Source organism: Equus przewalskii, chromosome 10, assembly GCF_037783145.1.
Source record: "Equus przewalskii isolate Varuska chromosome 10, EquPr2, whole genome shotgun sequence".
NCBI classification, from domain to species: Eukaryota; Metazoa; Chordata; class Mammalia; order Perissodactyla; family Equidae; genus Equus; species Equus przewalskii.
The window spans coordinates 23,505,389-23,525,721 of NC_091840.1; the positions used below are offsets into that span (position 1 = coordinate 23,505,389).

The window sequence follows — 20,333 nt, forward strand, 5'->3', positions numbered from 1 at the left end:
CACCTCTCTTGGGCCCTTCCTGCCCGCTGGGCTTCTTCCAGGGGGTTTCTGGTGCTGGGAAATACCCAGGGAAAAGGCCCAGAAGGCTGAGCAGTGCTAGGTGCCAGGAGATGGAGGGAGTGGTGCCAGACAAGAGTATCCAGAGGCATCCCCTTCCTCCCGTGGGCTGGTCCAATTTTCTTGGCATTCATTCATGGTCAAATATTTGTTGAGGGCCTGCTATATATCAGGCGCTGTGTTGCGCACGGCAGGGGGAACAGACAACCGGGAAGAGGATGAGGAGGTAAAGGGCACTGGAGGTTGGAAGGGGAGAGCCCCACCTTAGCAAACAGGGGAGGAGCCCTCTGCTCTCAGTCACCCAAGGCTGTCTCATGGGTTTGACACCCTGGAAGGAGGCAGAGACAGGGGGTGGTCCCCAAGGACCTCTTCCCATTACCGTTTCCCCCTCCCAGGACACTGAGTTGCCAGGAGACTATGTGTCTCATTCCTGGTGGGGCCCACATGAGAGAGGATCATTCTTGCCACTTTCCAGAGAGGACGGAGGGGCTGGATTCACTCCGTGTGCTCTACAGGCCACAGCCAAAAGTCCCAGGACTCTGCTCTCAGTCTCTCCAAGTTCACCAGGCACAGACGCAGTGACTCTTCCATCTTGACCCTCTAATGGGGTTCGGCTGGCCTTTCCTGGGGCACTCATGCTACCCAGTCCTCTCCCCTGGCCCCAGCTAGGGACTCCTCCCTTCCAGGTCTGACTGCCCCGTGGATGTGCCCAATCTTGGGGCCCTGAGGCAGGCCCATGTTGAGGGCATAGCCAATGTGGCTGTAGCCGGGCCCCATCCCTGTCTCCCTCTCTCAGACGAGAGGTGCATCTGCGCATATCCGGTCCACTGTGTTGACACTGGGGGCCGGGTGGGGGTGAGGCATCTTTGCCTCTTTTCAATCAGGAGTTCCCCTACCTGACACATGATGTCTAGGACATCATACGCATGGGACAGTGGCTGAAGTGGCCAGAGGCACCATGATCTGGCTAGTAGGGGGAAAGAGGGATGAGATTTTCTCTTTGTGTGTCTGTGTACTGCTTTGTGTTTCTGCAACTGAGTGTGTGTGTACATGTATATACTTGTGAATGGGTATCCATGTCTCTGTGTGTTTCTGTGACTCTGGGGGGGGATGTTGGAGAAGGTGTGTGTGAATGGTGCCAGTGTCTCTGTGTTTCTGTGACTGGAGTGGAGCTTGTGGGAGTGTGTGTGAGCAAGTCAGGGCCCTGTGGGCGCCCTGTTTGTGTATGAGTGGGGTTGGTGTACGTATGAATATCTCTGTCTCTGAGTTTCTCTTTGTTTCTGGGTTGTTTCTGATCATGGAGGGCTTCTCTCCAAGTGCTGTGTCCCTTTGTGGGTGTGTTTTTGTTGCCCTGGGTGTGTTTGTGGTGATGTCCTTATCGGAGGATGTCTGAGAGTCTGTGCGTGGTGGTGTGGGACCCACGTGTTGCTGGGCACTGTGGGTAGCCCATGTGTACATGGTGTAATGGTGGTGGTGGATGAGGGACCGCGGCCTGCTCTGCAGAGCTGTCCATCACCACCAGGGCTGCAGACATGGCTCTCATCATAAATTCTCCCGTGCCCTCTGCCTGCCTCTGCCGGCCCCTCATGTGTCCACTCCCTCTGCCCCCCCCCCCCCCCACCGTCACAGGCAGCTGTGGCTAGAGCCTGTTACTCTAGCCCCTCCCCTCCCCTCAGCACCTGTGGGCATCCCCTGGCACCCATGGGGGTGGCATGTATCCATAGATTGTTCTAGGCATTGGCTAGGGCACAGACTTTGCTGTTCCCTTCCCCTGCTAGCATGTGACTGTTTTTTGCGTCTCTTGGAGCCAGTGCTGGGGGTAGAGGTGGGGATTGTGGCTCAGATGGAGATAGCCCTGGCGAGAGAACCTCTTCATCTGAGCCCTAGCCTGGCATCACCCCGACCCTCAGGTCTCACTCACGTAAGGCCTCTGTCCCAGCAGTGCCCCTCCACTCAGCCACTGCGCTTGACTCCTCTCTGCCATTAAAGCATTCAGGTGGCACAGGACACCCTGGCATGGTGACCTTCTCCCATCGAAGACCCTCAATGTCTCTCCCCTCTGATAGTGGCTCTGAGGCCTGGGGAATCTTGTCTGCTGGTGCCAGGCACCCCAGGGCCAGGCCATCTGCTGCCTCTGTCTTCCTGCTGAGGCTGGCACCGGTCAGCAGGGTGCCCTCAGCTTTGCCAAGAACCAACCCAGCCTCCAGGCCACTCCTTCCTTGTCCTTAGCCATCTGGAAAGGCCTTCTGGTCTCCAGGGGAAGCAGGGTGACCTTAGGTTATTGTGAATGAGGAGGAACCTGAGGCCCCCATTCTAGGGGTGCAAGGGGACCTCCCCTTTCATCTCTCCGGCCATAGGATGTTGCCCATGCTCCCAATCTCCCCAATTCCCCTTGCTGCCCACGGCTCCCCATCTATTGCCCAGTGCGGTGAGGTAACAGCGTCTGTTTACCCTTCTCTGTAATCCAGGTCCATCATGTTCATAGGCGTCCCTGCCCTGGCCTTGGCCCCAGCCTCCCTCTTCCACTCCCCACCCCATCAACCCTTTCGGGGTCCACTTCCGATCCCACTCTGCTTCACTCTGATGCTTTCTGCTCATCTACCCAGTTAAGTCTAAATACTTTCACTTGGCATTTAAGCCCATTCCTCTGGCCCCAGCCCCTCTTTGCAGCCTAATCTGCTATTTTTCCAGGCCCTGCAACCCAGCCAAATTGGACGATCGACTATTCCCTCAACACACTCTTGGCTTGCCGGCCCCTGAGCACTTGCCCATGCTGTCCCCTCTGCTCAGCATGCCTTTCCTCCTAGTCTCCAGCTGCTCATTTTTCAAGATCCAGCTGAAATGCCACCTCTTCCAGGAAGTTTTTCCTGGCCTGCCACAACCAGATACCATTTCTCTGACCCTGCAGCTCTTCTTCATCTCTGCCAGTGTCTTGTGGGTTCCCCATATCACAGTCATCTTTGCCTTTTCCTACCTGTGACTCTCTAAGGACAGTTACCATGACTAGAATGCATGGCTTGTAAACATCTGGAATGGTTCTTCCCAGCCCCCACCAGCCGGCCTGGCGCCGGCTCAGGGCCGTCCTGGGCCTCAGTAGAGAATGGCATGTACCAGGCATCGTTTCCTTCCTGCTCTTGGGAGGGTGGAGCGCCCATGTCCCAGGGTTGAGTGCTGAGCTCCAAGGGTCTCTAACCTGCCCCTGCCCCTACGCTCTCCTCCCAGCCCCGTATAACCATCTCTTCTCTTATTTCCATCAGCAGCCAAACTACTGGAGTTTCAAGGTCAGTGCGTGGTGCTTCTGCTTCCGTGACAGCTGCATGTGCTCTCCCATCCCTGCCCCTACCCCTCCCTGCACATGCTTTGCACAGGGTGTGCGTCTGCACGGGACCTTCTGGTGCGGGCGGTGGGCCTGGGGCTGCAGGCTGTGGCTGCTGCTTTGAGAGAGTCTGGGTGGGCCTGCCAGGGGCTTGTGGATCCAGTGCAGGAGCTGCGGCTGCCTCTGCTGGGAATCTGGGCTGGGAATGCTCAGGCTTCCCCAGGCCGTGAGGGGCATTTGGGAATGAGAGGCTGCCTGACATTTCCGCCAGCCTGGAGAGACTGCTGGCTCTGAGGCAGGGACCTAGACCCCATGATCTTGTTGAGGGCCCTGTTCTCTGAACTCAGATGTCATCTTCCAGGGAGGCCCTGTGACTATGATGGGTCCCTCATCCCTTCCTTACTTTCCACTATGGGGAGCTGGTGAGTGCCAGGCAAGACTCATAGCCCTGCACCCCCAAACCTGTTGCCCAAGTGGAGGGCTAAGCTGAGGGAGGGGTGCCTTCATGCCTCCTGGGAGAGTCTGGACTTTCCACAGCTGGAGAGCTGTCTAGGGCGGATATCCTGCTGACCCCTGGGGGAGCACCCTCGGGTGCCTCCTCCATCTTCTCTGGCACCCGGGCCTAGAACTGAACCAAGTCAGACTACTGCTTGTGTCCTGGAGTCTTCGGTCCCTCAAGTCCCAGGCATGATGACAGGGTGGGAGGCATTCATCCCAGACAACCTGGGCGTCAGCTCACCCCAAGCATCTCCTTTGCATGCATTCTTCCACAGAGAAGTCCCTGAATCAGGGACTTGGGGAATCACAGAATCATGGCGTCGGGCAGATGGCCTTTGCGGAGGAAGCAGTTCAATGCACAGCCGGCCAAGGGCCAGGCTGCCCGTGGTGAATTCCAGCCTGCTATTAACTAACTAGCTCGGTGACCTGGGGCAAGTTACATAATCCCCGGGGCCTCGGTTTCTCCTCTGTAAAATGGAACGACGATATCTGTATCGTAGAGTTGTTGTAAAGAATGGAATGAGATACTGCGTGTCCTGAGCACAGTGCCTGGCTCCTAGCAAACCCTCCGTGGTAGCTTACCTCGTTAGCTTTTAGAATTACAGGCTCTGACTTGATTCCCAAATCAGAATCACCTTGCAAAGCTGGCAAAAGTTTCAAGCCTCAGGCCCCAGACCCCAGAGATTCAGATTCAGTGAATGTGGGGTCCTGGAAAGAATGTTTGTAAAAGCTCCCACGTGATTCGGCCCCAGTCTGTGGACAGCCACGGGGAACCTCAGCAACTAGCCTGACGGCCCCGCTCAAGGTTCCCTCTGCCTGATCTCTGACCAGGAGTCATCAGCTCCTCTGTGGAACATCTCCAAGGATAGGGGCTCACTGCCTCGCCCGGGAGCCCCTTTCCTGTCTTTGGCGAGCTCCGCTTGAATTACTGTTTTGTTCTCTTGCCATCTCCCTCGTAGTCAGGAAGTCCTTCTGGATGTCTCACTTTTCTCTGCCCTGTTGTCTCAGCCCAGGGCTGGAGAGAACACTAAGGTGCTTTCTCTCTTCTCAAGAGGGTTTTCCACAAAGGTTGTGAGGAGGGGAAGGTGCCCACAGGACCAGGATGGAGACAGGAACTGGCGGATCAGGGAGTGTGGGCAGCTCTTCTCCCAGGGTTCCCTGGGCAGGTTCCTGCCTTCTCTGCCGTCAGCAGCCCCTGGCATCCCCGTCCCCCATCATTCTGGCCCCTGTTCCATCTTCTTACTGGCATCTCCCTTGTGCCCCCCAGCACTGTGGCCACTCCTTCTCATCCCTGCTGGCTGGCTCATTCTGCCTGAATTCTGTAGCCCCTCATCCACACCAGCCTGGCAACCACTGACCTTCCAGTTGCTTGGCACCCCCATGACCACCAGCTCAGACCTGGCTCCTGACACTGCCACGGGGCTGAGGTGAGAGAGAGGGGCACAGGTTGGTACTGGTGATCAGCCTAGATCTGAGCCAAAGGGTCCAAAGTCTGGGCACAGGTGTCCCCAGGTGCGCCCAGTCTGACACTGCCTCCCTCCTCACTCACCCATGCCCACCCACAGCTCAAGGCACTGTGCTTGAGGCTGGATGCCCTCTGAGGTCCCCAAATATGACCTTCTACATCCCCAAGCCCTCGAGGCCACTTTGGGGACAGCTGGGCACATCGCCCGATAGAGGAAGATGCTGTGTCTTTTCAAGAGTACTAATCCGATTGGAACAGTAAATTGAGTTAATACAGAAGATAGAGATTAATTTGGGGTTAACCAGGATTTGGGGAAGGAGGGAGCTGAGGAGGAGAATAAATGATTCCTTTTCAGAGATATTTTTACTGTTTTTAAAAAAATTATGAAAATGATATATTCTAATTGTGCAAAATTTACCCAGCAGAGAAATGTATAAAGCAAAGAGAGAAAGCTCACTCCTAGCCCCTAGATAACCCATGTTAATGGTTTTGAGTGATTTGTTGTCAAAAACAGGCAACTTACTTTATAGAAAAATACAATTGGGAAATGTGATTTTTTTCCTGATAATATATGTATATATAATACATGTATGTATATAATGTACATAACATGGAATGATGTAAATCTGATTCATTATCTTACTCCCTTAAAAAAATGAGTTTCTGACAGCAACCAGGCGTGAGGGGCGGGGCTGGGGCAGAATGGCAGGAACTGTAGCCCTGAGTGACAGTCCCAGCCTTCAGCCAAAAGTAGGCTCTTAAAGTGCAATTGAAATCATGGTGAGCCCTCCCCCACGGAGGGTAATCAAGCTGTTCCTGGGGCAGGGACTGTCCCTGGGTGACACCCTCCCCTAGCCCCAGCAGCTACCGCCCTCAGCTGTAGCTCTCAGCGAGGGGCTGCCCCGCTGGGTCCCTGGGGAGGCCTTCCGGGAGGCTAGCCAGGCCCGATGGCTGTGTGGCAGCATGTGTCTTGCAGGGTGGGGTAGGCCTGGCACTTAACACCATGTGCGCGTGTGGATCACACCGGGCTTAGCATGTGCACTGCATGTACTAGGCAGGTAGTCTCTTTCAAACTGGGGTCCAGCTGGCTTTGGGGGGTTAGGGATGGTTCTCCCAGTCACTCTAAGTCAAGGACATTGTGCCCAGCCCTGTGAGGGATCCTGGGGTCCCTAGCTCTCTCTGCTTTCTCCCTGGGCCCTGCTTCCCGCCCCCACCCCAACTCTCTGAACTCCACGAAGGATAAATTCGCTGCTCACAAACCCGCCGCTTAATTAATGTCTGGAACTAATGCCCCAATTTGCTCAACGATTCTGCTGCTCACCTCGGTGACAAATTTGTGTTGTTGTTGTTCTTTGGAAGCTTAAAATAGCAGGCGTGCCCATGGCTCCTGCTCAGATGGTTTCTTGTCTGGCTTCCCAGGGTGCCTGAGTCCTCTGACCACTCCTTACCTGCTGGGTGTCCCAGCCAGGCCAAGGCCCCAAGAGGTTGGGGAACGCTCGTGCAGCCTCACAGCGAGTCTGGAACCCAGGAGACCCTCCTGTGTGTGTGTGTCACTGGCTGGCAGAGGCTCCCCGGGCCTGGATGGGGGCAGCGGGCAGAGCCAAGGGGCTCATGCTTGGTTCCTCTTGGCCCGCCCTGCCCCTGCAGACCCGCAGCTCGCGCCACACTCAGGGAGCCCAGCCCGGGCTGGCAGACCAGGCTGCCAAGCTGTCATACGCCTCTGCGGAATCGCTGGAGACCATGTCGGAGGCCGAGCTGCCCCTGGGCTTCAGTAGGATGAATCGCTTCCGACAAAGCCTGCCCCTCTCCCGCTCCGCCAGCCAGACCAAGCTGCGCTCGCCAGGTACTGCCCACCCGGTCCATCCTCCTCCTGGCCCCTGGCTCCTCCCTTTGCTCTGCTCCCCTGGAACCCTCTTCATCCCCTTCACCATTCTATCTCTCCTCCACCGTCTTTTCGAAGCCTCTGGCTCTCTTCCCCATCTCCCCATCTCCCCACCCCCAGCAATCTCCTCTCCCTCCTTAGCTTCTCTCTTCCCAGCCCTCCTCCATCTCTCTCTCCCCTCACCTCTCTCCATCATCTCTCCCACCCCTCTCTCTCCCTCAGCATCCCCTTTCTTTCCAAGCCTCCTCTCTCCCTTAGGCCTCTCTCACCCCCTTCCTCAGCCCCTTTTCCTTCATCCCCTCCTCTCACCTCTCTCCCCTCGGCAACGCAACGACTCCCTCTGAGTTTCTGCCCCACCTGCTCCTGCCCCCAATTCCATTTCCTCATCCAGGCTCCAACCTGTCTGGGGTCAAGGAGGTACCTTGAGAGGCCGGCAGCATGAGGAGTGCCTGGGTGCACCTGCACTCCGGGACAGCATCCGGCCTCAGACCCTGCCTCTGCGCGGCCAGCGGGGCTCCTGAAAGCCCCCCTCGCTCCCCCGGCTGGCGACGTGGTGGTGGCACTGGCAGCGAGGGCGGCATCTCCTTCGCAGGGGTGCTGTTCCTGCAGTTCGGGGAGGAGACTCGGCGCGTGCACATCACGCACGAGGTCAGCAGCCTGGACACGCTGCACGCACTCATCGCGCACATGTTCCCGCAGAAGCTCACCATGGGCATGCTTAAGTCGCCCAACACCGCCATCCTCATCAAAGACGAGGCTCGCAACGTCTTCTACGAGTTGGAGGACGTCCGGTGGGCGTGACCCCGGGGGCTTGGGGCGGGCTTCCCATACTACTACTCTGAACCGGCTGGAGTCCGCGGGGCCGTTCCCCAGCCCTGTACTGACCCCCTCACCCTCTCCTCCCACAGCCCCACCGCCCCGCCCTCTTCCCCCCGATCGTCCCAGCCCCACCTCCTCCCCTCCAGAGCATCCACCTCTATTGGTTCACGTTGGCTTGAGCTAACCTGAGAATGGTGCGTGAGGGGGAGATGGACAGGGTGGAGGTTGCTAGGTGTGTGTGTGTTGGTGACAGGCAGCCTGAGCCACGAGATCCACCGAGCAAGTAGTTAGGAAGGGGTTGAGGCTCCTGGCCCCTTACCACCCCTCCTCCCCTCTGCCTGTTTTAGCTGCCCCTCCTCATCGCAGGGCTGGGGGATGGTGACCCTCTGTACCTCCTCCCTCCCCCCAGGGACATCCAGGACCGCAGTATTATCAAGATCTATAGGAAGGAGCCGCTCTACGCCGCTTTCCCTGGCTCACACCTCACCAACGGGGACCTCCGGGTATGGCTGGGCATGCCCAGGGCACTGGGGAGGCTGGGCAGATGGGGTCCAGGAGCAGTCTAGTCACTTGTCACCAGGGACCAGGGCCAGCTCTGGAGAAGGGAACATAGAGGCTGAAGCAGAGGGGGGCCTCCATTAATTGTGGGGTCATGGAGTCCCTCCCCTCACCTGCCACTTTCCCCTCTTGTTCGCCCAGAATTTCTCTAACAGCCTCTAGATACTCTAGACAGCCTGGCTCAGGAACCACCCCTTTCCCCTTTTGTTTCCCACTCCTCACCATAAGATGGGCCGCGGTTTGCCGCTCTGCTGCGTCTCCATCTGCCACTTCTTCCTCCTGCTGGGAACTCTAATGAGAAAGGGGCCCAAGATGCAGCAGGAGCGAGGGAAGGCAGAAAACAGAAGGGACTTCCTAAGCGTCAGGGGGGAGATGATGCTGGCTCCTCAAGCAAGGAGCAAGGGATCCCCTTTGTGACCAGCCCTATGGGGTTCTGGGGATGTCTTCTGCAGAGAGAGATGGTGTATGCGTCGCGGGAGTCGTCGCCTACGCGGCGCCTCAACAACCTGTCGCCAGCGCCGCACCTGGCCTCCGGCTCGCCGCCGCCGGGGCTACCGTCCGGGCTGCCGTCGGGGCTGCCGTCGGGGCTGCCATCGGGCTCGCCGTCGCGCTCGCGCCTCTCGTACGCCGGGGGGCGCCCGCCGTCCTACGCCGGCAGCCCGGTGCACCACGCGGCCGAGAGGCTGGGGGGAGCCCCCGCCGCCCCGGGCGTCAGCCCCAGCCCCAGTGCCATCCTGGAGCGGCGCGACGTGAAGCCGGACGAGGACCTGGCGGGCAAGGCGGGCGGCATGGTGCTGGTGAAGGGCGAGGGCCTCTACGCCGACCCCTACGGGCTGCTCCACGAGGGCCGCCTGAGCCTGGCCGCGGCCGCCGGCGACCCGTTCGCCTACCCGGGCGCCGGCGGCCTCTACAAGCGCGGCTCGGTGCGCTCGCTCAGCACCTATTCGGCCGCCGCGCTGCAGTCCGACCTGGAGGACTCGCTGTACAAGGCGGCGGGCGGTGGCCCGCTCTACGGCGACGGCTACGGCTTCCGCCTGCCGCCCTCGTCGCCGCAGAAGCTGGCCGACGTGGCGGCACCCCCCGGGGGCCCCCAGCCGCCGCACAGCCCCTACTCGGGGCCGCCCAGCCGCGGCTCGCCGGTGCGCCAGTCCTTCCGCAAAGATTCGGGCTCCTCGTCGGTCTTCGCCGAGAGCCCCGGAGGCAAGAGCCGCAGCGCTGGGGGCTCCTCGACGGCCGGAGCCCCGCCCTCCGAGCTCTTCCCCGGACCTGGGGAGCGCCCGCTCGTCGGGTTCGGGCCGCCTGTGCCAGCCAAGGACACGGAGACCAGGTGAGGGACGCTCGCGATGGGGGAGGCAAAGGGGGCTCTGGAGTCTGTGGCAGGATTGTGTCCCGGACTCTGAGACCCCGGAGTCCTTTGTAGACCCGGAGTAGTCTTGAGGGGTCGCCAGAGTACTGTATCTTGGATGTGGCGGGGAAGGCATTGGAGAGACGAATATGCCATTTTCCCTCCGTCTACAAGTCCTGAAGGGTGGACAAGAGGGCCCCAGTCAAGCACTCTGGGCACCTGGGTTTGCATCCGTTCCCTGACCCTCAGTTTCCCCAACTAAAGTTGAGGCCGAACTAGCACTCTGTAGTGCCGTTCTGCTCAGTTTGCAGCCATGAGAGCTGTCCAGCACAGGGCCGGCTGAAGTTGATGGGTGGGGGTGGGGGGGGCGGTACTGGTAAGAAACAGGGATGGGCAGAGAAACACATTCCATTAGGTAGCCTCCCAGCTGGGGGACTCCTGCCCATCATTCAGCTCTCTCCTAAGGGTCAGGGCCGGAGGAAGTAACCAGGGCACTGACTTGTCCTCCTCTGCCCTCAGGCAGCGCTGCTGAGGAGAAGCCATTTGCATTCACACAGCTGTCTTGTGGCCTGTGTGCCAGGCCCTGCACTGGGCACTGTCGATGCCAAGTTGGGCAGACCCTGTTCCTGCCCTGTGTAGTGGGAGAGACACATTAAGAAATACTTGCACTTCCCTTGAGAGGGTGTACAAGTGCTGTGGGAGGAGGGACTCCTCAAGGCTGTTGGGACTCTGGGATGGCCTCAAAGAGAAGGTAGGGAGGAGGGCATGTCAGGCAAGGGGAAAACATGTGCAGAGGTACAGAGAGGCTTGAGTGGGGCCCAATGGGGAGCCACTGGTGAGAGATGAGACTGGAGAGGGAGAGGGCGACTGTCAGGTGGAGAAGGGCCTTACCAATGTTGGGTCCGGGGCTGTGAGCTTGACCTTTAGGCATTGGGATCCTTTGAACTGTCTGTGTGCTGGCGCTGGGGAGGGAATGGTATCTCATCTAATTGCCAATCTTAGGAATGGTGGGGGCTGGGCAGGAGGGACCCCATGCCCAGAGCAGGGGTTGCTCAAAGCCCCCATCCTCCCCAGGGAACGCATGGAGGCCATGGAGAAGCAGATTGCCAGCCTCACAGGCCTGGTGCAGAGTGCCCTACTGCGAGGCTCAGAGCCTGAGACCCCCAGGTGAGGCTGTTCTCCCAACACCACTGCCAGGGCTTGTGGTTGAGGCAAGAGGAAGGGGAAGTGGGCAGCAGGAGCCCCGGGCTCAGCTCTGACAATATCTTGCCCTGTGACCCTGGGTGAGCCCTTTCCCTTCTCTGGGACTCCATCCTGAGAACAGAGGACTGGGAGATTATGTTAGGTCTCACCCAGCTTTGAGGGTCTGGGGCTAGCCTGGCCCCCTGATGGCCATCTTTTACAGTGAGAAGATTGAAGGCTCCAATGGAGCAGCCACCCCCTCAGCACGTGAGTGACCCTTTCCCCCACCCCCCACAGGTCCTTCCTTCTCCAAGCCTCAGTTTCCTAATCTGTAAAATGGGGACTGAACAATAGCTACGTGACTGGGCTTCAGTGGATAAGAGTGATCACCTTAGCCCTGGTGCTTTGCTCCCACAGAAGGGCTGACCACCAGTTGGGGAGGGGAGCAGAGCCACATGCCTCTCTGGCTACTGTATGGGGTTGGGAGTGGGGAGGGTCTTGCCGCGGCCCTTCAGGATTTGTTCCCTTTCTTCCATCCCTGTGGCCCCTCTCTGCAGCCTGCGGGTCAGGCGGCAGGAGCAGCGGGGCCACCCCAGTGTCCGGCCCTCCCCCACCTTCGGCTAGCAGCACCCCTGCGGGGCAGCCCACTGCCATCAGCCGTTTGCAGATGCAACTACACCTGCGTGGCCTGCAAAACAGCACCAGTGACCTGCGCAGCCAGCTGCAGCAATTGCGGAAGCTCCAGGTACTGCCCGCTCTGGGCCCTCTCCCCATGCCCAGCCCCTCCGCAAATCTGGCCCCGCCAGAACCCACCCACTCGGGCCAACACCCCTTCCCACAAGTCCCGCCCCATCCCTTGCTCCCTCTTACCTCTCTCCGAACCCTTTCTCTCCCTCCTCTTTCCCTTCCTTGAGTTCCCACCCCCTCGCTGAATCTTTGCTCCCTAACCAAGCCCCCATCCCTCGCTCATATCCCCCTCACTGAGCCCTCCTTCCCCTTCCCTGAATCCTCCTCTCCTGGAGCCCCAGTCCATCCCTCTGAGCGCCCCCCCCCCCCCCCCCCCCCCCCCCCCCCCGCGCGTCAGTATCCCTCAGGGCAGTCCCAGTTCCCTCCTGCCCCGCCTTGCTCTCCCCTTCCCCGTCCCTTGGGCGGAAGCCCTTCCCAGATCCCCTCGGCTCCCCCTTCCTGAGCCCGCACAGTCTTCCCCGCCCTGCCCCTCCTGGCAGATGGTCCCACCAGTCAGGAGCCTGGCATCGCTATGCCCGCTCCTCAAGAGGGCCCCAAGGTCCGTCAGGTGAGAATAATGAGCAGAGACAGGTTGGAGAGGAGGCAGAGAGTTGCCATCTGGGCAGCGGGTAAGATCTCGCTCCCCCCACCCCACCCATTGCCCCAACTCGGCCTTAGAACTGAGTTCAAGCGTTGTTAGTCTTCCCGTCCCAGCCACGGAAACCCTATCAAACCCCAGTGCTTGAGTCCATCATCGAAGCCACAGCCATGCAACCGCATGATCGGCAGAGCCCTACATAGGGCGACGCTTTGCCCCCCAAATATTCCCATCCCCTTCTCCGGCCTCTATATTTTCCCAGAACGTAACTTTGTCCTCCGCCCCCCACCATCCCAGCCCTGCGCTGCTGCTCATGGCCACAGCCGAGCAGCTGCATCTTCTGTGGAGCCCGCCCGGCACCGGGCTGTCCTCTGCGCTCCTCCTCCCTTCCCGGCCCTGTCCCTGCTGCGCGCCCCCATTCCCTGCCACCCCAGTCCATCCGTCCATCTGCGTCCCGCAGCTCCAGAACCTGGAGTCGCTGCGCGCGCTGCTGAAGGGCACGGAGGCGGAGCTGAGCATGCGCGTGTCGGAGGCGGCGCGGCGGCAGGAGGACCCGCTGCAGCGGCAGCGCACCCTGGTGGAGGAGGAGCGGCTGCGCTACCTCAACGACGAGGAGCTCATTACCCAGCAGCTCAAGTGAGGCTGGGCTCGGCTGCGGAGGGAGGGCTAGGGGTGCGGCCCGGGGGGCCTGCAGCCTGGTTTCACTGGAAGGCGAAGCTCCCTCCCTTCTGAATCACAGCTGACCAAAGGGTCTGTTCTGAAGCCTGATTTCTCTCTCTGTGGCCTGATTTCTCTGTGACCCACAAACCTTTGACCATCTGGCACAATTCCTGAGTTCTTTTTTCTGGCTTGATGCCTGCTTGTGCTATGATCTTGCTTTCTAGTGGTCCACAGTCTGGCTTCCTCGTGGCTTGCAGCCTTACTCTCAGGTGGCCAGCTGCCGGATTTCACTCTGCCCTCTGCCTGCTTTCATTGTGGCCTGTGATCTGTGCAAACTGACCCTTGGGTGGAGCATTTAGGTGTTGCCAGCTTGGTCAGCTTGGTGCTGACCAGCCACAGTTACCACGCTCCAATTCCCTGAGCTCTGAGACCAGGTATAACCAAGGAAAATCCTCCTCCCATCCTGGTGCAGCTCAAACAGGGCTCTAGCTTTTTCAGAGAACAGCCAGCCCCCAAATGCTTAGACATGGAAGGGTTAACAGAAGACAGTCTTCTGATCCAAATTTAGCAAGCGGCTGTCTGGCCAAGATTCGATTGTCTGGCACCATTGAAGGGAGAAGCTGCCTTTCACTGTCCTTCCTCGGAGTGAGTGCCCCCACCCTGCTGCAGCCTTGCCTTGTCAGTCATTGGGGTCTGAGACAGAGGTCTGCTCCTTCCTCTGGCTTCTCTCTTGGTGGCACAGGGCACAAGGGGACCCGAGGTCCATCTCCAGCACTGAGAGGCTGTACGATCAGGGCAGTTTCTGCCCTTCCTGCTCGTTGGCTTTATCATTTGTGCCCAGTATTAGGATTTTTGCAGTTCCTTCCAGAGAGAGCTGGGGTTCTACTGGCCAGAGACTAGGGGAGCCAGGAGAGGCTGCTCAGAGGAGCCCACCTTCCTCACCAAGTCATATTGGGTTGTACCTCTTGAAAGAGGCTTCTTGAGAAAGGTCCCTGTTCCTCAGCCTGGGGCCCACACAGCCTGGTGGTACATGTGCATTTCAGGGAGGCACAAGGCAAGGATTCACATGACCCCTTGTGGCTGAGATAAAATAAGGGCCCATCCCACTTGGAAATAAGCCAGCAGCAGCCACCCTATCACTCCAGGTGTGAAAGCTTGGTGACAACTCCAGTCACATCTCCAAGTAGACTGGCAGCTGCCATCCTCCTCCCCCAGGGAATTCCATTTACCCAACTTTCCTGTCCTTTCCTTGCCCCTTTTCACTCAGTGCAGAAGAGCTGGGTTGGAATTTTCAAAAGGAACTTTCCTGAGACATTAAAGGAAAATAAAAGGAAATATAAAAGCACAGAGGCAGAAGAGATGAAAGGACGGATTTGTGCTCTGTCATATGAGTGTCTGGTCCTCAGCTTCCTGGGGACCTCAGTTCTTCAGGAACGCGTAGTCGTCACCCCTGCCCTGTTATCAAACCTGTTACTCAGAATGCTCACTTGAGAGAGCTTGGTGCTGATATGCTGCTTCTGGCAGGATTCTGCATCCACTTTGAAGGGGGCTCCTGCCTTTTTGGGGTGGGGTCTGCGCTTGGCTGCACACCAGCCCTGCAGTGGCGCCGGCTTGGCCATGAGGGCCCTCCCTGCCCAGCCCTCATAGCCTCCCCAGGAGTTAGGTCGACCAGCAGGCCTATCTTTACCCCTGCTCTGTGTGCTTGCTCTTGCTCGCTACAGTCTGCCCCTTCCTCCTGCCCTGGCATCCTGCTGTAAGTTAAGGCTGATTCTGTGCTTTATTCAGCTTAGCTCACTCACCTGTCCTTTTAGCCAAGCGCTTGAGCTCTGTCTAGACATTGCCCCTAGAGGCAGCCTCTGCTGATTGAGACCTTTTGGCCTCTGGAGCCTAACTTGGCCTAAGCCACGGCCAGCTTTGTAGGCATGCGACCTGCACAGTCACGCAGGGCCCCACACAGTCCGTAAGTTCGTAAGGGCCCCATGGCTTGGTTTAATGCTCTGCTATTGCAGTCTTGAAATTCTTAATAATTTAATAATTTTTCAATTAGGGGCAAAATCTTCATTTGAATCTTCTTCGAATTATATAGCTGGTTCTGTCCTGACCCTCCCATTTCGGCCCTTCCAGGACACTTTCTGATCCCAGTGTCTAGACTTGGGCTGGTCTGGGACTCATTTGCAGAGCCTGCCCGAGTTAGGGGCTCTAAAACTTTAGCAGATTGCACGGTCAGAAAATCCAGGTGCTGACTGAGCTTAAGGGAGGCCTCGTCCCTTTGGCCTGAGAATTGCAGTGTTGTCTCCTCCTGAAGGCCTACCTGAGTCCTCCTTCAAATGAGGGTCCTTTCTCCCTCAAAGTGACGTTTGGGAGTGACCTTTTTACACACAGGCACGCTTTGAGCCAGTCAGGTGTCACACACAGCAGAGGAGAGTTCTTTCCCATGTGGCGGAGTGAGGGCTGGGTGGGACCGTGGGTGGGTGTGGGGTGATGTTAGTCCAGTGTGGAAGGAGATGCAGCTGAACCCAATGGCTGAAGTCAGACGTGAGTAGATACTGCTTTGCCACAAAATAGGTATATGACCTTGGACAAGTTACTTAATCTCCCTGAGCCTCTTTTTTTTTCCTTAATGCCAAAGCCTGTTGTATTAGTTCGGGTAGCTAATTAATTAGTTGGGGTAGCTGCTATAACAAATTGTGTAATAGTTCAAAAGTAATAGACAGATCTTTTTTTCTCGTGGCACAGTATTGGGTGGGTTAGTGGAGTGGCCCTCCTCCATGCAGTCATTCTGGGACCCAGGCTAATGGCGGCTTTGCCATCTTCAATATGTGCCTTCCAAGATCACCCACGAGATCATTGCCTTTCAATCAACAAGAAGGGGAAAAGAGCATGGAGGGGCTTCCAGGGAGGTTTTTATGGGCCAGGCCTGGAAGCAGCAGGTCCTCCTTCTACTCATATTCCGTTGGCTAGACCTGATTCGAATGGCCTCTTCAAACTGCAAGGGAGGCTGGGAAATGTAGTTTAGTGTCTGAGCTACTGTTTGTCAATGTGTAAACTGGAAGTAAAAATGGTTCCCACTCACAGGATTTGTTGTGAGGATTAAATAAGGTAATAGCAATGAAGGGCTGGATGTGGCGCCTGGGAGGCAGCAAATGCTCGGTAAAAGATCGTTCTTGAACTGGTGGTGTTGAGTCATAGGAGTTTGTCTTTGGCTCCAACATCGTCTGTCTTCCCCTGCCAGTTGGATGAAGATGTGTAAGGCATGCTGATAAGATTTGCTGATGACACAGAGCTTTGATGGGGAACAAATCTGTTGGATAGTAGGGCTGAGATTTGGAAGTCGTTCCCACCTGGATTGTTGAACTGAAATCCCACAGATGAGATTTGACAGGAACGGATGTAAAGTCCGGCATGTGGGTCAGGGATGTCGGTGACTCCGGCACAGAACTGAGATGACCTACCTGGGCAGCAGTTCATTTCTTTCGCTTATTCACTCATTCCACAATTATTTACCAGACATCTCTTCTGCTCCAGGCACCAGGCCAGGTGCTGGGAATCGGAGATGAATCCGGAGGATGTGGTCCCTGCCTGCCTGGAGCTGCACAGCCCAGCAAACAGGAGCTCCAGGGGTTTGGGGAGCTGGAAGCAGACCCCCGACCCCAGTGTAGGGAGTTGGGGAGAGGTTCCCATTGAGACCTGAGCATGAGTGGGAATTAGTCACACGTGTGCATGTGTGTGTGCATACATGTGTGCATGTGTATGGGTGAATGGAGTGTTCTAGGCAGAAGAAATGGTATTATAAAGGCCTAGAGAGGGCAGCACATGCAAGGACCTCAGAGAAGTTCTGGATGGTTCTAAACAAGCAAGCCAGATGAGAACAGGGGATGTGGCTGGAGGGAAAATCCAAGCAGCCCACAGGGCCTGACCCCTTCCTCATCTGCATAGCCTCATTTAATCCTCACTGTGGCCCCAGGAGGGAAGAACTCTTACCACCCCCATTTTCTAGATGAGGAAATTGAGGCCTGGAGATAGTAGTAATTTGTCCAAGATCTCTCCACCGGAACAGGCAGAGCTGGGATTGGAATTGGGATCTGTCTGACTCTAGAGCCAAATTTTCAACTCCTACTCTCCTGCCCTTCTTGGCTGCATTGAAGAGTTTGGATTTTAGCCTCCAAATGATGGGATCCATTTAGGGTTCAACACAGAGGGTGGTGACTTGTTCCGATTTACATTTTAGAAAGATGTGGGATTTTAAACAAGCTCATCGTAAACCAGCTGAAAATTGAGAGCAGTTTTGTCCTCAAGGAAAGAGGCTGAGTGTCTGGAGTGTTTGAGAAAAGGTAGATGGACATGGCAGTGCCACTGCACAAGAGAAGAGACCTCTTAGGGGCACACACAGCTGCCTTCTGTTCTCTGAAAGGCTGCCAAGTTCTCTGCTGCTTTCTTGGCAGAAGGAGAATCAGAGGATGCAAGTTATAGGGAGAGAAATTTGTACTGATGTTGCTGAGGTCAGAACTTCAAAGAGGGGACCCAGGGCCCTGTTAGGCTGCTCTTCTGAGGTCTCATCTCAGAGGTTTGGCATTTCTGATTTCACTTGGCCATTGGCCTAGTGGATAACTTCTAACATTGATCTGACTGGTGGCCTGATTTCTTTCTAGCTGCCCAATTTCAGGGGGCTGGGCTGGGGCCAGAGGGGCTGAGAGGGTCTCTCTGTGGCTGCAGTGACCTGGAGAAGTCGGTAGAGAAGATCCAGAGGGACATGTCCCACAACCACCGGCTGGTGCCCGGGCCCGAGCTGGAGGAGAAGGCACTGGTGCTGAAGCAGCTTGGGGAGACGCTGACTGAGCTCAAGGGTGAGCCGGGGGACCAGCGAGTGTGGCACGTGGTCCCGGGCGGGAGTCCCTGCTGCACCCCAACCCCCAGCCCCAGGCACTACCCTCCCTGCTGCCCAGCCTCCCAGTCCTCGGAGCTGCCCCCTCCCCAGCTCACTCCTTCTGTCCCCTCAGCTCACTTCCCAGGTCTTCAGAGCAAGATGAGGGTGGTGCTGCGCGTGGAGGTGGAGGCCGTGAAGTTCCTGAAGGAGGAGCCACAGCGCCTGGACGGGCTGCTCAAGCGCTGCCGTGGGGTCACAGACACGCTGGCCCAGATCCGAAGGTCATTCTATCCCTGACCTCTTATCTCTGACCTCCGATTTCCCATGGGGTCACACACTGGGCCCAGATCCATAGATGGGCCTGACTCCTTAGCCTGACTCCCCAAAGGTCACTGATGTGCCGACTGGATCTGCACCTCAACTCTGACCTGTGACCCCTCGCGTGTTGTACTCTTGGCTATCCCTTATGCTGGATGCAGTCACTCCTCCCGGGCCCTTCCACCTGTCCTGCCACATCCCAGAGCCTTCCTCACACCCTGCCTCCCTCAGGCCTGGTTTCCTCCCATGGGGCCAGCACCTTACTGGCCTCACAGCTGCTCCTAAATCTCCCAACCCCAGGCAAGTGGACGAGGGTGTGTGGCCACCCCCCAACAACCTCCTGAGTCAGTCCCCCAAGAAGGTGACGGCCGAAACTGACTTCAACAAGAGCTTGGACTTCGAAATGCCGCCGCCCAGCCCGCCGCTGAATATCCATGAGCTGAGTGGGCCGACTGAGGGAGCCGCTCCCACCCCCAAGGGGGGCAACCCCACCAAAGGCCTGGACACTCCTGGCAAGAGAAGCGTGGACAAGGCTGTGTCTGTTGAGGTGCTGGGCCTGGGACGGGGGGCATGAGCTAGGCCCATGCTTTCTTACACCATCCTAAGTTGAGAAGTGCCAACGCATGGGTGCTTTTTCTGGGGGAGAAGGAAGTCTGAGAAGCATATTGAGGGCAGCATTAGTCCTGCTAGACAGAAAAGCATATCATAAAGCTATAATAATTAAGGCAGTGTGGTGTTTGCATAAGAATAGACTCTGTAGTCAATGAAACAGAATACAATGTCCCCAAACAGGTCCAAGTATATCAAGAGAGTGGTATATAATGAAGGTGACATTCTATACTCCTGGGGAAAGCATGTAATACCCAAGGATAAGTTTGAGGGTCGTCCAGGGGCCAGACCAGATGTGAGGCTTCCTTTTCCCTTCCTTGCATGTGTGGCTGGTGGGGGACTGGGGCCGCAGAGGCCCAGCAGCAGGCACCTGCTCTGGTCCTGACTCTTGCCCCCTCCTCTCAAGGCTGCCGAGCGGGACTGGGAGGAGAAGCGGGCAGCCCTGACTCAGTACAGCGCCAAGGACATCAACCGGCTGCTGGAAGAGACACAGGCAGAGCTGCTGAAGGCCATCCCTGACCTGGACTGTGCGAGCAAGGCCCACCCAGGCCCGGCCCCCACCCCTGACCACAAGCCCCCCAAGGTCCCCCATGGCCAGAAGGCAGCCCCCCGAACGGAACCCAGTGGGAGGAGGGGCTCAGGTATGGGGGCTGGGAGGGGGCTGGTGAAGAGCCCAGAGGAGGGGAGCCCCATCCCAGGAGCTGTCAGGTTGATGGGGGAGGCACAGGGGGTAAGAATCTTTGTGATCAGGCTGCCAGAGCAGGGAGGTGCCGGGCCGTCAGCAGCCCAACCCTCAGCCACTAAAGGTAGACCCAGAAGGATAAGGTAGAACTGGATTCTATCCAGGGTCTTTCCGCTGCCCTGACTGCTACTGAGAGGACCACATAGGGAGGATGAGTGAGTCCAGACAGGGTCTGCATTCATACAGACAGGCAGTGCTGATCCATACGCATGTGGCTCCTGTGCTCTTGGAGCCTGTGAGCTCACAGGGAGGGCAGAAATCCAGACCAGAAACGGCAGTCATCATTCATTTATTAATTCCTACCACACATATTTGCTAAGCACCTACTGCATGCTCGGTGCTGGGGATAAGGAGAGAAGACGCTGCTCACTTTCCGGAAGCTTAAAATCTAGTGGGGGAATAATACCACCATTTATGCTTATCAAGCGCTTACTGTGTGACAAGAACTGCTCCAAACACTTTCTATATGTTAATCCTTATAATTTCACAACAACCCCAGGAGGCAGATACAGGAATCATTCCCATTTTACAAATGAGGACACTAAGGCTCAATGTGGCTAAGTCGTCTGCCCCAGGCCATACCTAGTGTGTGAACCAGGAATAGGACGCAGGTGCTAAAAGCAGCAGCAGAGAGGAGCTCTATGCTGTGCAGTCCTAGAGGAGGCCCTGGGAGGGCAGGAAGGGCTTCCTGGAG

General features: G+C 57.3%; 1 protein-coding gene across 8 annotated transcripts in view; it reads left to right on the forward strand.

The window, feature by feature from the left end:
• The window catches only part of SRCIN1 (SRC kinase signaling inhibitor 1), a 68,962-nt gene that overhangs the window by 32,173 nt on the left and 16,456 nt on the right, over positions 1–20,333 (forward strand). For 6 of the 8 annotated variants that reach the window (XM_070562186.1, XM_070562192.1, XM_070562187.1 and 3 more), the window contains 13 exons: positions 3,315–3,338; positions 6,984–7,179; positions 7,811–8,009; positions 8,447–8,540; positions 9,048–9,922; positions 11,015–11,107; positions 11,346–11,389; positions 11,680–11,867; positions 12,907–13,082; positions 17,820–17,950; positions 18,104–18,251; positions 18,589–18,835; positions 19,304–19,538. In XM_070562186.1, coding sequence (XP_070418287.1) covers positions 3,315–3,338; positions 6,984–7,179; positions 7,811–8,009; positions 8,447–8,540; positions 9,048–9,922; positions 11,015–11,107; positions 11,346–11,389; positions 11,680–11,867; positions 12,907–13,082; positions 17,820–17,950; positions 18,104–18,251; positions 18,589–18,835; positions 19,304–19,538 — 2,650 coding nt within the window. The remainder of the gene's footprint in view (positions 1–3,314; positions 3,339–6,983; positions 7,180–7,810; positions 8,010–8,446; positions 8,541–9,047; positions 9,923–11,014; positions 11,108–11,345; positions 11,390–11,679; positions 11,868–12,906; positions 13,083–17,819; positions 17,951–18,103; positions 18,252–18,588; positions 18,836–19,303; positions 19,539–20,333) is intronic. The other 2 variants (XM_070562190.1, XM_070562193.1) reach the window with 1 other exon arrangement.